General features: G+C 35.5%; 3 protein-coding genes across 4 annotated transcripts; 1 reads left to right on the forward strand and 2 right to left on the reverse strand.

Moving 5' to 3' along the window:
• Nucleotides 1-3582: 3582 nt before the first annotated feature.
• On the forward strand, nt 3583-6777 carry LOC128858504 (uncharacterized). The gene has a single exon (XM_054094856.1). It carries the CDS (start codon nt 3867-3869, stop codon nt 6330-6332), a length of 2466 nt encoding a protein of 821 aa, XP_053950831.1. The 5' UTR covers nt 3583-3866; the 3' UTR covers nt 6333-6777.
• Nucleotides 6778-13305: 6528 nt separating this feature from the next.
• LOC128856632 (NADH dehydrogenase [ubiquinone] 1 beta subcomplex subunit 1) lies at nt 13306-13587 on the reverse strand. Its single transcript, XM_054091943.1, has one exon. The coding sequence runs from the start codon at nt 13585-13587 to the stop codon at nt 13420-13422; it is 168 nt and encodes a 55-aa protein (XP_053947918.1). The 3' UTR covers nt 13306-13419.
• Nucleotides 13588-13611: 24 nt separating this feature from the next.
• Nucleotides 13612-14055, reverse strand: LOC128856633 (uncharacterized). 2 transcript variants are annotated; one of them, XM_054091944.1, is made up of 2 exons: nt 13952-14055; nt 13612-13769 (listed from the first exon to the last, which is right to left on the reverse strand). In XM_054091944.1, the coding sequence occupies exon 2, from the start codon at nt 13762-13764 to the stop codon at nt 13612-13614; it is 153 nt and encodes a 50-aa protein (XP_053947919.1). In that variant the 5' UTR covers nt 13765-13769; nt 13952-14055. The 2 variants fall into 2 exon arrangements, with proteins under 2 accessions (XP_053947919.1, XP_053947921.1); XM_054091946.1 differs by having other exon boundaries at nt 13942-13998.
• Nucleotides 14056-17311: the final 3256 nt, after the last annotated feature.

Here is a 17311-nt window from a genome sequence, read left to right on the forward strand (position 1 = left end):
AGATAAAACGTCAGTTTTTTTTGTACAGTTTGATTAACTACTTCATATTTATAAAAATACCTAAAGTTTAAGTACATAATTTTTTTCTCAATAAACGGTAAGTAGCTGATAGATTGATGATGATTCAATATTTAATGCTCTGTAAGAATTCCTGTGATGATTCTGAAATTATTCTTATATAATTCCATACAATATGTAAATCGGTTTAGGTTGATGCTACCTATAATTGATTTTGATTGCGAAAACTCGGGTAGATTGCCCCAGTATGGTCTTTACTTCTGCTCCTCTACTTCCTGAATAAGGGAGAAGAGGTTACCTTTCGCCCTTTCTTGGCTAATTTATCTGCGATTTCGTTCCCATTAATTGCTATGTGCCCTGGAATCCATAGGATACGTACTGTTCTCTTCTATGAAATGGTTGGATATATTTTTTGATATATACGTGATGATGTTGATTGTCCCTTGGTTCTCAACAGGATTTTCTTTAATTTCCTTACCATATGGGGAGCGAGTAGCGATTATAAGCACGTCAAATTATCATATACAAATTGCTTATAGTATCCTTTTGGATATATATACAGTGAAACCTCCCACAAGCGGACACTTACGGTTCCACAATTTTCGTCCGCTTATGGGGGTTGAAAAAAAACTCTAAGTTAAAATTACTATCCCACCTCTTTAAACAATTTTTTTATGTTTTTTTATGGTACGTTCAGTTTTTTTCATATTTATTGAAAAATATATATGTATGTATGTACATTTTTATATTGAGAACAATGAATATATTTACGCATTTGAATATACATACGTATTTCATTGACCATATTTATATTTTAGGCTTCAAAAATTCATATACCGTAGTCTGTCGTAGATTTTCCCGTTTATGTTTCAGAAAAAGGTTTTCAAGATGACATTCTAAAGTCTTGGCGTATTGGAATCCAGTAATATCGTCTCTTAGAAATTGTTTAATGCGACGCAGTTGTTCTAATGCTTCAGGATATGACTTGATCTGACATTCATCCTGGACACATACATGATTTGAGCCTTCGCTTTTTCCGTCAGATAATTCTTCAGCATTAATTTCGTCAATGACAACGTAACTATTATTGTCTTCTGTATTAACAACTTCGTCGATTAACAAAAACTCTTCTGTATACTGCCCTTGCTGATTTTCATTTAAAATCTTTATCAAAGCCGCTAGTGTCGATATGGGAATATCATCCTCTGCCTCGAAGTCCGAACATTCAAGTGGAGCTTTTTGAAACCCGGCTTTCGAAAAACAATTCTTAATTGTTTCTGCCGTTACGTTGTCCCATGAAGATTCAATAAAAAAAACAGCCTCCAAAATGTCAAAAGTTTTTGAAAGTCTGTCCATTGGAATGTCTCCTAATTTTGTCAAAATATGTTTGATTATATGGCATCTGTAATGTCACTTAAAATTTTGTATTATACCCTGATCGAGGGGCTGACAAACGGATGTTGTATTAGCAGGTAAAAAGATCAACTTTATGTTACCTAGTTTAATATCTCGAGGTTAAATTCTCTTCTGGCAGCCCATTTTGTATCAAGCATTTCTAGCCACTCACACATAATTTCACGAGACTTCCAAGCTTTCCGGTTTGACTTCCATTCCACTGGCAAACTTCCGATATTGCCTCTTTTAAAGGCGTGTGGGCATGCTGCTTTTCCGATAACCAATGGCTTTTCTTTATCTCCAACCATATTGGCACACAATAGCACAGTTAATCTTTCTTTTGATAACGTACCGCCCACGCATTTTTCATTCTTCAGAGCAAGAGTTTTATTGGGCAAAGTACTGAAAAATAGTCCAGTTTCATCCGCGTTGTAAATATCTTTTGGGCTGTAGCCTAATAAAGTATTTGGTAGTTTTTGTTTAAATTGCTGCACATCCTCGAAATTAACCTCGGAAGATTCCCCACATATTCTTTTGAAAGTCACATTATGACGCCTACGCCATTTCTCCAACCATCCATTTGACTCACAAAAGTGTTTTGCCTTTGCTTTTGACTAGTATTGGAGTATAAAGACAGTGCAGTTCACTTGATTAGAGACAAGCTGTTTAATATTTCGTATGAGACCATTATTTTTGGGAACAGCCTTTAAGCGTCTCGGCATTGATTTTACCAACTGTGGACGAAATCCGGTGGGTATTTTCTCCCATTCCTTGCAGCGCAGCCTTACTTTTAAATGAAATTTTGTTTTCCCGTACTTTATCCTCGAGATAAGTTAAAATATTTTCAATATATTTTATGCCAGGACGTTGGGGAGATGTTTGCAAATACTGTTAAAAAGTATCCACATTTTAACATCATATGCTGTATGTGTGGGATCGGTATAGGGTTGAAATAAAAATTCGTTCCTTGACATACCCATTTTTTGTGATCTGGAATGTATATTTTCTTTGAGAATAGGGATATAAAGATGCTCATCCATTTTGGTATGTATAAAAACTAGTTTTCCGACTCCCTGAGCTGACATACAAACCCAAAGTATGACAGAACCTCTTCCGTTTATTGAAGGTTTTTATTTTGCCGTTCTTCACTAGCCTGCGCCATACGATACGACGATCATCCAAGCCTACCGTTAGATGAGTTAGACGAGTACGATCGGTGAGTCCACTGCACTGACAGGGTCTAGTAAACTGCTACAACACCAACAGCCATCCAATCCAAAAATTCCAAAATTCAAGCTTTTGTTTCATTGGTGTTGGCGAATAAAAGTCGCTTTTCTTTATTTATTTTTATATGACCGGCTTTTTCCGTGCTACGCGACCGAGTATGTTGTTACTCCCGAGTATACTGCTACAATAGTCGTCATCAGATATTTATTAATATTTATTAATATTAATTTAATATTTGGCGTACTTCTCTGACTGTCAGTAACTTTGATCGACCACTACGTGTTTTATTTTCTAAATGATCATTTCCTTTGCACCGTTTCATTACTGACTACTTATGCTCAACCATCACAATGAGCATTTAAAAAAGTAAATTCATATACTTGATACATATAAGAAATGTAAAACGTGTGCATACAAGGGACTATGCAAAATATTTCTGTAAGCCACTGTACATTCATATGTACATTTACACATAATATATACTGACCGCAAACAAGAAAAACAACTACATTCATACCTACATATATTGTCAACAGTAATTAGGTTTCGAAAGCAAGTAAATAAAGAAATGTGGAAAATTGATATACCAATCCCAGCATAACAATTTATTGCTATCCCACACCATGCTAATTGAAAAGGCAGGCGTGCTGTGCCCAATTGCTGAAAGATCACGTCCAACGGTTTATGTTTTGTACACAAAAACCATGCATGTTATATCCAAAATGGAAATTGAGAATGCACGAAATGATCCGCAAAGAGATTGAGTGAACAGCATTAACACTCTTTAGTTTGAACAGGAAATTTGTGTACCTGCTGCCTGAGCGCACAAAAATACTTCCACAAACTCACCTACACAAGAGTTGACAGGACGCCATACATGCGATGCAAATCTTCCGGGAAGTTGTCTGTGTTTGTTACACGATTATGGCAAGATTAGTGCACGCAGCAGCAAAATTCTGCCTACAATGTGAACATGTATCTGTTGTAGAAGCGTTGAAGCTGAGATTTCCAAACCCGTTTGCCAACATACATACGTTTGTGGGTTTTTGAGCAGCGAGTGCTCTTGCACAGGTCGTTGAGCACTGATCAATTGATGATATCCACAGTCCTCAATAAGTCTCACATTCGAATGCTTCTTGTGCGCGAAGCGGTGTGCAATTCGGAGAATCTTAAAATAAGCAATAACCGTTTTAACGCTTTAAAACGCAGGCAATATTAGCACAAACATGTCTGCAACAACAAGTAGTGGCGGCAGTAGCGCGAGTGACGATTCGGTAACGGATGGCGATGCCAGTTTTAAGTTTGCTAATAAAACTTTGCAAGATTATGAAGTTGTGTCGGTCATTGGCAACGGAACCTTTGGTACGTGCTTCAAAGTTCGCGACAAGCAAACCGGTGAGCTGTATGCGTGGAAGGGTATTGACTATGATGAGTTGAGTGAGTCTAAAAAAGCTTCGTTGGTGTCGGAGATACGGGTGCTGCGCCAGCTGCAACATCCTAATATCGTGCAATACTTTCATCATTTGGTCAATCATGAGGCTAAGTCGATATTTATTGTCATGGAGTGCTGTGAAGGTGGCGATCTGGCGCAGCTTATAAATCGCGCACACACGGAACGTAAGCGCTTCGAAGAGCGTTATATATGGCGCGTACTCTTTCAGGTGTGTAAAGCGCTGCAGGTGTGTCACAACAAGATAAGAAAGGGGACTATTTTACATCGCGATATTAAGCCAGCAAACATATTTCTTGATGCACAAGGTAATGCTAAGCTAGGAGATTTTGGCTTGGCGCGTATTCTGCGCAAGAATCAGGATTTCACTGCCACTTTTGTCGGCACGCCGTACTATATGAGTCCGGAAATCGTTAAGGGCTCGAAGTATGATCGCAAGTCGGATGTATGGGCTATGGGTTGCCTTGCCTACGAAATGTGCGCCTTGCGTACACCCTTTCAGGCACCAAAATTCGATGAGCTTTCTTCAAATATTTCCAATGGAAAATTCAGTCATCTACCTTTTGTGTACTCTAGCGATCTACAGGAGATTATTGCGTATATGCTCTCGGTGGATTCTGAGCAGCGTCCCAGCATTGAAGTGATAACACGTCACCCAACCGTTGTGCGTAACATAACCGAACTAGGTAACGAATTTCCAACGTTGATAAAAGCTGAGCCCGATTTTTTTGTTTATGAAGAAAAACCCGATGTCTGTTGTAAGCTACAATACAGCCCCTTTATAGATCTTTCCAGCACTATGTATACGGAACAAAACAGTTTTAATGTCGAATATGGACAACGCCGTTTAAGCGGTGGCTTTACACCTGACTTACGCGCCGAACTCTTTTCTTCTGTCAAACGTCCTTTGCATCCTACATGTATGCTACAGCGATCGGATCCTGAGCTCTATGAAAGTATAAAGCACGAATACTATATGGGCGTAAATGATGAGACAACACTGAGACCACCAATACCACCTCCGAAGCCATATTCACATACGCGGGTGCCAGCCAAATCGACCATGGATGAGCTCAAATGTCCTGCCATGATAACGGAGAATGTCTTTAATGAGGCTCTACAAGAACGCTTACGTGCAATACGTGCACAGGAGTCTCTGTTGCAACAAAGAGGGCTCAGCTTAGATACGCGCACGCAGGAATTAAATGAGAGAGAAAAGCGGTTGCAACAGTTAGAAATTACGTTACATAAACGAGAACTGGAATTGGAAGTGAAGGAAAAAGCCGTGACCGCTGAAGCGACTCGTATTGCAGCAGAAAGTCGAAGCGCTCAAATCTCTGCGCCTCCTCCGATACCGCCCCGAAAGTCCAGCATTAACAAACATGACGGAACTTATTGCAGCATCGATGACACCCAATTGGAATCACCTACAATAGCAAAGCTAAGTTTGCCCTTCGCCAAGTCGCTTCCTACCCTTCGTCGGGTTACCTTCCAGTCACCGAAAAAGTTTATAAATTATAATATCGAAAATATTCCTATCGACACTGCTCAAGTGATGAATGTGAAATCGACAAAGGTGAACACTAAAGACCAGCCTACACAACTTCAAAGCAGCGTTTCCAGCAAGGATAGTCGGGATTCAGTTGATAGTGGGATCGTCACCAACTCTACAACAAAAGCGGTAGCAAAACCTACACAAACACGACGCCGCTCAATATTATCCACCATATTTGGTCTACATCGGAGTAGCAAAGACTCATCAAAGCCAGACAGCAGCAACCATATTGGAAATGCTAGTGATTCAATAATAAACAAAAACAGTAACCAACTTCCGCATCCATGTTTATCCACAGGCAAAGCCCACACGCCATTCGCACCACGTGACGGCCAGGTACTGGCCAAGTGCGAGACATCCGAGCTTAGTAATATTTGGACTATGGAACACAAACGCGCAGCCTTTGACATGTTGGCCGCAATGAATGCCGGTCAAAACGGCGCTGGTGCAGCGCAAACAGGTGTTGTGCAATACACTAGGCTCTCCTCAAACACTGTCACCACCGTTGGACGCCAAAAATTCAGACAATCCACTCGTGAACGCCATAGCGCCACTTTGCGACGTCATCATCAGATCCGGCGTTCGTTAATGGTACCTTCGCAGTCAAGCGTGCATGCGGCAGCAGCCAGTGCCGGTGCGGTTTCCACTACACGCAGCAATGGCAGTCGCGAGAAAATGCTTGTTTAGAAAATAATTCTCAGTGTTGCTTAAGCGGTAATGAAGAATTCTGAAACTATTTCCAGAATTTATTCAAAACGTTGTATACCATATGTGCATATGTGTATAGGCTGCCGTGACGGGCACTCTGTCTAAGCGACAAATACAAATGTATATGTAAACGTGCAAGTAGTCCGGAGGTCGTGGCACTTCGGATATTAAAGATTAGAATGAAGCAATAAATGTTTCCTTCCCCAAGGAAAATGAAGATGCGCACCATAAAATGTCGAAACTTATCAGAAACCTGCCGAGATTGGTTTAATCCTATTATAAGAAATTTAGAAATTGTGATGCGGAATAAGTTCCCTTTGTCTTTAAGATTTGTAAAATTTGTTTAATGTACATATGTAAATAAATTATTGTAATTAGCGGTTAAATAAATACTTTCAATATTGCATAAAAAAAGCAAAGTTTACATTTTCCAAATAATAAAAATAAATGAATAAATACTTTTTTCTAAAGTAAACTTCCAGAAAAGAATTTAGGTTTAAATAAAAAGGTATCACCAGCTGCAAAAATGTACGTTTAGTATGAATATTAATCTCTTCTGAAAGCTTCGAAACATTTATATATACAAGGCGCATACTTTGATCTTGACTTAAGCGCGGTATGAGCGAAAAATTTTAGAGGTACCTAAACTCGTGATTTGTCTTTTTGGCTACGTATGTATGTACATGTGATTGTACGTATAAACAAGTATCTAAAGTAAAATATGCTCATCTTTCTCATCCTTTGAACCATCGTCACGAATTCTAAACAATTATTTTGCGTTGTTATTATTGTTGCACTTTCGACCTATTCTCTCAATACCAACTGTGTAGTTCACGTTTCAACACAAGGGAAGCGAACGTTACTTGTCGAAGAGGACGAGGCTCGTTAGGAAATCCAATTCGAAATTGAATATGCACACATAGATGTCTACATTTATATATACATATGTATAGGTATGTGGACATATACAGTGTTGGCCAGTACTTTAGCACCCCATCAGGAAATATTTTTCATGGACCAAAAATAACAGTTAACTCGATATTACAAATTGAAAACTATCCCAAATTCTGAATTTTAACGAAGAAGTTGTTTCATTATAGTTATTAGATGAAAAATACTTTTTCCGTTACCAATAAGAGTTATTTTCCAACATTTACTTTTTACGTTGCCAATGTACATCCATTCGTTCGATTGTCAATTTCGAACTTTGCGAGCGAGTGGTACATTGAGTGCTGAGATTGTGGCTCCATGATATTGTTATTCCATGGTTCAAGTAAGAGATAAAATTAAATGAAACTGAATAAGAGAGTAAAATATGCTAAGTGATAAACATCTGTGTTATAGAGACAAGGGGATTATATAAAGATTACATAGTTTACTACTAATTTACTACTATTTCCAAAGCTTCTCACTCCATGTTGATTTTCAAGAGGTCAGGAAATTGGGTAGGCTAATAAAGAACTTTTTTTATTGCTCTGAAGCTAGGCTTTCCACACTTTACAGACATTTTTTTGGATAGTTGTCCTGTTGGAGTCTCTCTTTTAAAATATATTTCTTCATCTACATACATTAAATTTTTAATGATATGTGGCACACAATAACATTTTTTAAGCAAGAGCTATTGCATTCGAGAGAAAAGCTATGAATTACTCAGTTTTATAATAGACTAAAATACTTGCTCTTTCCATTGTTCTTATCTTATAGAAAACTTTAAGGCAATTTGTGGCTCGAAAACTTATAAGAATAAAAACGAAAATTGCCTACATCAAATGATACCGCACATATGCATATCCTTACATATCCTTTTCAAGTTTCTTCAGTAAAATATATGTATATGTATATTAGGGCGGGTCGATTTGAAAATCGCTCATTGCTCTGTGAAAATCGTATTCTAGGGATCAAAATAAGAAACTTTGCCGAGGGAACCATACCTCTAAAACGAATTCTGATGTCCCCCAATTTGGGTCGAACGATAAATCCCACTTTGACCCATTTAGAGTGCTACAATCGAATCCAAATGTATGACCGACCTCCACTAACTTTGGGCGGCCGATCCCCCCATGCCAGTGGCACACCCCCTGGAACTCCCCTGGGGGGTTCCCCATACAATCATTTCAAAATATCACCATTTTTGGCCTTTACATGAGAAAAGAAACTAAAAAGTTCGACCCAAATTGGGGGACATCAGAATTCGTTTTAAAGGTATGGTTCCTTCGGCAAAGTTTCTTATTTTGATCTCTAGAATATGATTTTCACAGAGCAATAGGCGATTTTTTTGCCTCCCCACAAATCAACCCGGCCTAATGTATATAATTAGTGCTTACTTAGTAAAGGGTTATTGCATGTTTGGCGGTGTGCGTCTTGATGTTGGAGGGACCTGCAGTTTCAAGCCGACTTCTAACGTCAGATGGTTTTTTATGAGGAGCTGTTTCATGGGAGAAATACACTCCGAGGTTTGCCATTGCCTGCCGAGGGCCGACCGCTATTAGAAAAAAACTTTCTATCATTTGGTGATTCATGCTCGGAATTTCGAGACTGTGCACTACCGGATGATAGTCACAACCAACCCATTCGGGTACTGCGGCCGTCGTAAATTGCTCCGGAAAAATACCGAGTGTCAACCTGACATTTACTATATGCATGAAATCCTTATATTAACCTCTGCTTTAGCTTCTACCAGTAACGTACATACATATGTATGGCTGTAAGCAGTAGTCTTGAAAAAATTTTATTTGCCAATAGCAATCATTTGGTTAAGGGGTTACATGGGTTTCGTTGGATCAAAAAATCGATAGATTTTTCTTTGGCTTAGAAATTAATCTACAACATCTCAGGTATATTACAATATCTTAAATTTTCAAGTCGATCCGAATAATAAATTCGGAGATGCAGCCTTTGGAAGGTGTGCGCTCCAAGCCATATTTATTGTTACTCAAAACTTTAAACGCGTTTTTCTCGGAACTGTGTTTTCAAAGTCGGTTGTCAAATGTTCGAAAACTACTAAACCGATCTTGATGAAATTTTACACAGGTGTTCGAAATACAATTTACTCGTGCTTGAACGAAGGATTTTTTTTTTTTTTTTCAAATAAAACTATTTAAAAAAAACAAAATGTCAAGCAAATTTGACCGAGATTTTAATTTTTTTGGAAAAATGTCTACCAAAACTCCAATTTTTACTTTTTTTTCTTTTTTATTTCGTTCAAGCACGAGTTTATGGCCTTAACTAAAGCACTTATTTTTGTTTTTTTCATTTTTGATGATCCTGTCAGGAGTTATGCTGACAACGCGGACGAACCTTTTTTCGAGCGGTCACCGGAAATGACGTCACAATGGAGGAGGTTTAAGTTTTTTTTTGAAAATTTCAGAAATTATTCTTTAAATATGTATCTATAAGAGAGAAAAAAGTTTGAATTAAATAAATAATTTTTTACATAGAGAAAAAAATATTGAAAATAGGCCTTTTTTACCCGACGAAACCCATGGAACCCCATAAAAAATTTAGTACATATAATTTAATAACATACATAGATTTCATTTAGAATTTTCTACATACATATGTTTGTATGATATGTTGAAAAAATTTCTAAAGGGGTTCTTAAGTATTGGCCAGTACTGCCAATACACATATATTCGTATATTCATGCACACATGCATATATATACGCACAAACAAGTTTTATTTGAGGCACTAACGGCTGGTTTGCGGGCTGCAGGTCATAAATCAGAAGGCACTTGTGAAAGGTTGAGACGAAAGAATTTGGATGCTCTGGTCAAAATTGCAATGCGCTTGTGGCAATGGTCCAGCTTATGACCGTATAACAACGCTGCAGCAGCGCTACATCTCTATATTATAGTTTTACATATGTGCCCATATACACATTCACACATACATATGTAATATGGATTAAAGCAGTGTTATAAACTAAACAAAATCTTGGTATTTTCTATAACTTTGACCACAGATAAGTAACCAGTGCGTGCTATATCCAAAATATTTGTGTATGGGTTCTTAACCTTTTAAGCACATATTTATGTCCAACGGGTAATACATTTATGTACTTATATACTTACATATTTGTTTAATTCTTCTCTTGCTGCTACTTTTCCTAATTTTCGTCACTTGTAACACCTTCTTAACATATTATGGAAAGCTGAAGTAAAAAGGAAATCAAATATTCACAAGTCCTGATATTCTGAACAAAAGGGTTTTAAGAAAAGTCGTTAAGAGTTGTGTTAAAATGCCAATTTGAATGGTACTTCTCCTTAGTTTGATTGGTTAGGAAGGAAATAATGGATCTTAGGTGATATGTTTACATATTTATATATTTGCAATCAGTCATATTTATATATTATATTTGCAATTAGTCTCAAAACTAATTCTAAAATTACGTTCACATATGCAGTAATTAGCAATAAATCCACAAAATTAATCTACCCGTTCACATATGGCAGATTAACTCCAAAATTGACAATCAGCTGCTAATACTGCTTTGAAATGTTTTTCTTCATAGAAATAGCTTTGCTGGAATATTTTGGTTTGTTTAATTATTATTAACGATATGAAGAAAAGGACAAGGAGAAGAAATAGTTAATTTAATTGCGGAATTGGCTACCACTAATAAACAGTTGGAGAAAATCCGTAAATGACGTTTACTGAGGTTTCAAAAAATTAGGGCAGCAATACGCATGCGAAATACGATATTACATTTTATAATAAGTAATAAGGGGACAAAGCGTTTATGGACACCCGCTTTTTTCTGTTATATTAATGCATAATTAATAATACCTAAAAAAATTTTTATTAGAATTATGTCTCCAAACCTGTTTTCTTTGCCGACATCCAAATTTTTTAGTTTTTACTTTGACGCTCCTCTTTACGATCGTAAAAATAATTATCTATAATACGGAAAATACAGGGTTGTATGTAAACAAGTTGGTGACAATCTAGGATTATTTTATAATCTCAGATTTCGGGAGAGAAATTTTGTATGGGTAATCTCGCTTTTTAATTACGGATTGGGAGTTAAGCACGAACAAGTAGATAATCTACTTATATGTATTATAAAGGCTTACTTACGCCGTATGCTGAAATTAGTATAATCGATGCCAAAAATCTGCTTTGATATGTTTTCAGGTCCCATTAAAGCATTAAAATTCTATTTAAAAAAATCATCTGACGGACTACACAGCCAGCTATTTGTCTGCGATGGATGGTGTATTGTATTCTGTATATCGTGCAAACAATATTTATGTAAAGAGCAATCTCCCACAGAATCATTTGATATATTAATTTAACTTAAACCTCTCCGTTTATTTAAATATGCGTTTTATTCTTTTATCTGTTTTACTGGTTATTTTATAGTACATGCACATTTAGCAAAAATTGTAATGTTCTAACAAACATTTAATGTTCACATACGTATTTGGTTTAATAAGTTCAAAATTGGATTTTGTATTACAGTACACTATTACTACTACTACTTTTTCTAAAATTTCTACAGTAAACCTTTGGTTTTTATAATATCATTTAAAAAAATACTTCAAATAATGAATTTTATCTCTTAACTTCATAAGAAGTTATTGGATCAAAATTTTTGGTTCAACGATATTGAAATAGAGTAATCTTAAAGATTGTTTAAAGTAAAATCAAAGTTTCGAAGATCGGGGAAAAAGGGTTTTTTGCTAAAACCTCGGAGAGTTTCTTTCATAGTTTTGCATATTCTTTAGGGGCATTATCCAGGAAACGGCCGCAATTCCAAAACAATTTTTACCGACTCGTTTAGCCGCATTTCTTTTGTTTCTAATTCCTCGATGCTCTTGCTTCTGTTAGAATATTTTTAACAAAATTGGTGACATAAAAAAGAGTGTTCAATCAATTACTCCATCGTGTTGGCACTAGGTTTGGTAGCAAGGGCCATTAACCATAATTTCTTTATAAATGAAAATTCTGGCAACAGATTTTAGCAATGCCATTTTCATTGCAAAACTAAATTTGTTCACTTCTCTGCAAACGGGCAGATTTTTTATGGAACTCTTTGGATAAAATTTGGATGAAACATGTAAAATAGATTCAAATAATTCGCTAAATACATGCAAATACGCACATATGTCTCCTTTATTTTCCATGAAACGGGTTTCTGTCCCATACGTCTTGGATGATAACCAAAAATATCCAATTTCAAAGAATTTCGATGTCTAATAATAACTACCAAAGAAATTCCTGCTGCTCATTTTATTAAGCACACTAAATCTTCGTTCCAAAGAATTTATGGACATATAAATTTGTGAGCTAATAATGATTTATATGAAAGCTTTATATATCCTGGCACTTATATATATGTTTATGTTGTTGTTATAGCAGTATAAATATATAAGGTTTGGCAATGTTGCTGAAGGGCAGTCCTAGATCGGATATAATTCCGGGTCGTTCGGGTGACGTAGAACCAACTCTCACTTGTATATAACTGATCAAGTGCGCCTTCTTAAAGTCTTTGGAAACTATTCAAAAAGAGCTGTTGCTTACGGATTTTATAAACCCCAAATTTAATTTCGTTCTCGGAAAATTGGCTTTAGTGCCTCAACTTAACTTTTTCTATCTAACGAGGTTTTGATAACGTCTAACAAAAGGGACACGAAGGTGCAGAAGTGCAAAGAAGTCCCAGTAAGAGAAACACATAACTTCAACCGTACTGCTTAAGCCTGTACATGCGAACAAACAAACAGTCAATGCTTTCATTGAATTTACAGCGTAAACTAACTTAATTTACCCCTGTAAATTTGCTTTTTTTAATCTTTAATATTTTTAGGAATTCCAATATTAGTAAATGACCTTAGCTTTAGCTTTAACGCCATTGCTCAATATATGCGTATCATTTTTTAGCAAATATAATTATGATGGCATTTTTCTCCAATTTCAACCGGCTCCATTTAGCATTGATAACAGTGCACGTGTTTCGTTTATACCATTTGTATTTATTTACCATACAAGTTCGCTTATTTCACATTATTTTAAATGGTACCTCAAATAGACATTCTTCACTTATATTCCATTAAAAAAAAAAATCATTACCAAGATGGGGCCCTGCCCTCGGAGCCTTCCGGGCGGCCGAAGAGCGCGCTTTTATCTCGAAACAAAGTCATACGTTCGGTTTCCTTTTTATCAAGGAAATGCCCAATTGCAAAACCAATAATGGGTAGCACACCCAGAATGTAGTTTTTGCCTGAGCCAAGCATCTTGCTGTTGGTTATGCTGTATTTCTAATCCGTTAACAATTCACTTTCCTTCGCAAGTTTGCGTTGTTGTTTTTTCCAGGCTTGAGTGTGCGTCCAGTCGGCCAAAATTGTTGTCACAGTAAATGTGGGGAAGAATATAACAGCTCCGTACTTTCTCGCAAAGCGGGCAACAGTCATAACACCTGAAAGGAAAGATGTCAGCAATGAAAATTACGTAAGTCCGTTCACAAAGAGTTTTTAGAGCTTGACTGCAAATGTTTGCTGTATTTTACAGGACAGATTTAATAATGAATTGCTATTATTTAAAAAGCAACATTAAAAATAAGGTTTATGTATATATTAAAAGATTTTTACAATTGCTTACACTTTATTAGATGCTGCTTGCGCTACACATGAACAGAAAACAGAAACATGAAATGTCAGTTGGGTGTCTGAAGTGAAGTAATCAGCTGTGTGTACAGTTGATCCGAACTGTTTTCATACAATTTTTTAGTACAACCAGAAAATCTAAGCAAAGGAAGAAACATAATGTTTGCTCTTTGCAAATAGATTATAAGTAATAAAGAAACATAAATGAACTTATTTGTTACTTGTAAACTACTTGTACAATTACAATTACTTGTAAACTATGAAATTCTATATAAATATTATATAAAACATATATGAAGTTTTCATTTTGGAAGGAATACTCATCTATTAACGCTTAACCAAACGACAAAAATTTATAAATTAAGTGCAAATTCTGCTGATTATATTTTATGACATCAGAAGTACTGAAAGGCTCGACAAAGTTGAGGTTTTTTAAAAATAAATGCAAATATATGGGCATATTTAAAAGTATTTTCGTTTGCCCTGAAGTTGTACTAATTCAGCACCTCGGCATCGAGTTGAAATTTTTAACACCTGCCTCGTTTTTAACAAATGTATTATGGAAATTCAAAAATCGCTTCTGAAAACCTTAAAGCACAGCTACTTCTAAAATTCGGTTGCTCGGCTAATTTTCGAGTAAATTCTATCCTGATATGAAATTCTGTCGAATTGTTTTCTGATCTTTCTCAAAGAGAAACATATCGTCCCCTTAGTATAACAATAGCCTATGTGCTAGGCTATTATTTTTTTATTGAATTTTTGGATTCTCCATCGTCGATTTTATATGTGGTCAAAATTTTGTCAAATTCTAGTTCCACAAAGTGGGTCAAAACGTCAGTCAAAAAATAATAAATATTTACAGACATAACGAGATTTGAGTGAGAGCTATTTTCGACAAAAAGTTTGAAATTCATTTTCTCAAAACATCAAAAAAATTTATAGGCTATTTTAATACTAAGGGGACGATATTTAGAATAATCAAATTTCACAAACTGTTGTTATTTTATTGGAATTGAGATAATTATAGGTGAAATAAAAAATGGAGTTTCATTCTGTAGAGTCTAAAAGAAAATTTACTTCTTCCATATCTACGAGTATAAGTAGATTCTTTATCAACTCTATTCTGAATACTCCCGGGTTTCTGTTTGTTTGTTCTCCGGGAATATCAAAGATTTTAGAATAGTAGTGGAAGAATTAGCTTCTTAATAAGAGCAGTAATTTGAACGATATTATTTTTAATTCATAAATGATAATGTTCAATGTTCAATCTTCAAAATAAAAAAAAAAGTTGAGTAGTTTTTTTTTATAGTCAATTCAATATTTAACATGGCCCACCCTATATTATACATTTTTTTCTCTGGCAGAGTTGGGCATTTGCTCCGAAATATGTACTTTACCAAAATTCAACGAGAATTCTTAGCAACTTCAAACTTTCACTAAATTTTATTATAGTTGCACGGATTATAAAACTCTATACTGAACAGAGTTAAACGCATCTACATGTGCTCCTTGCACCCTAATAGATGCACTCGAAGACGACAACCCTTTATTTTCATCAGATTCAAGCTTTTAGGTTGGAGAAAATGGATGGACCACCAGTGCCTTGGACTAAAAAGAAAAACGCAGAAATTGATTAATTTGAAAAATCTGCAAACCAGCAGACCTGCTGTGTTTAGTTCTCAGTGTCCCGCCACAATCGACTAGCTTCTTCTTTGTTGAATTTATGAAGTCACGAGCTTTATCAGGTTTGGCTTTCATTAAAGTTAATAAAATTTGTAATTCCTACATGTTTCTTTTTTTTCTACAACTATAAATAGAAAATGAAACATTTATATTTAAACGAATTAGATTTAAGAAGGGAATTACTTACATTTTTGTATTAGGTTCCATTCAAATAATTAATTAATTTAATGGCATTCATGATGCCTACATTTTTACCTGGATACAATATCCCGCTTTCGAAGTTCGTTTCTGATAAGTGGGAAGGGAAAAGAGAAAAAATTCCTTGAAAATTTTATTCATGATAGTAGGAAAGGGAAAGTCTGCATATTAACCTTCTTTGAAGACAAATGAAATGTTCTGATTTGCTTAATTGGTAACGATCAGCTTTGTTTCCTGCTGGTAAATATTTTTCCTGCAGAAACTATTAGCTTCCCTTCAAATTGAAATATCACTTTGCTTTCTCAATTTGCTGGAGTTTTGTGTACGCAAAGGCCAAATAACTAAGCCGGTCAGCGTTTTCTAGTTTGTATGATGATTTTTTTTTTTTACATAAGGTTTGTTAAAATAAAATAAATCTATCTCAAAATTATTAGCTTCGCGAACGCAACTAATATAAAATTCTTAGGCGTCCGCTAATACTGGTTTGTCCCGATATTTGGATTGAAAAAAAATCGATATTCCACTCGCAATGTTTCCAATACGTTCAATAATAATCGCTTTAGTATGAACATAATTTTTGTGCTGTGTAGTTGGAAAAGTAAAAGACTTTCTAATGTTAAAATGACTTTGTTTGTCATCGTCGACACGGATGGCTAAATAAATTTGCTCTCTATGTTAAAAATGTTTAAATATTTTGCGATCCCGATCACTATGCATCAATATTTCACGCTACACGGTCAATAAATATCACGATCTAGTATTGCGTTTCAAATATGGTGATATTTAAAGGATTTGGGGATCAACGTTTGTGAGAATACAGAAGGATGCACATGCCGCGGCATCGTTACTTAAAGCACGTTCACATATGCAGTAATTAGCAATAAATCCACAAAACTAATCTACCCGTTCACATATGGCAAAATTAGCACTCAGCTGTCAATATTGGGTTAAAAGGTCTTTCTACATAGAAATTGCTTTGGTGGAATATTTTGGAGTTTTAGCTTATTTAATTATTATTAACGATATGAGGAAAAGACAAGGAGAAAGAATATCTAATTTAATTGCGCAATTGGTTGCTAGTAATAGACAGCACAAGGAGGATTACTGAGGTTGCAAAAAATTATGGCAACAATTCGCATGCAAAATTCGATATTACATTTTGTAATAAGCAATAACAGGCCAACGTGTCTATGAACACAGGCTTTTTTCTGTAAAATTAATAATATTTAAGAAAAATTTTAATAGAATTAGGTTTACAAACCTGCTTTTTTTGCCGGCGACCATTTTATTTAGTTTTTACTTGACGTGTCTCCTTACATTCGTAAAAATAATTATCGAAAATACAGGGTTGTATTTAAAAAAGTGTGGTAATAATCTAGGATTATTTTATAATCTCAGATTTGGGGAGAGAAATTTTGTATGGGTAATTTCGCTTTTTATTTACGGATTGGGAGTTAAGCACGAAAAAGTAGAT

This window comes from Anastrepha ludens, chromosome 3, assembly GCF_028408465.1.
Source record: "Anastrepha ludens isolate Willacy chromosome 3, idAnaLude1.1, whole genome shotgun sequence".
Lineage (NCBI taxonomy): Eukaryota > Metazoa > Arthropoda > Insecta > Diptera > Tephritidae > Anastrepha > Anastrepha ludens.

Excerpts from the sequence above, each read along its gene's own strand:
- LOC128858504 (XM_054094856.1), top strand. The coding sequence starts at position 3,867 with ATGTCTGCAACAACAAGTAGTGGCGGCAGTAGCGCGAGTGACGATTCG.
- LOC128856632 (XM_054091943.1), bottom strand. The coding sequence starts at position 13,587 with ATGCTTGGCTCAGGCAAAAACTACATTCTGGGTGTGCTACCCATTATT.
- LOC128856633 (XM_054091944.1), bottom strand. The coding sequence starts at position 13,764 with ATGACTGTTGCCCGCTTTGCGAGAAAGTACGGAGCTGTTATATTCTTC.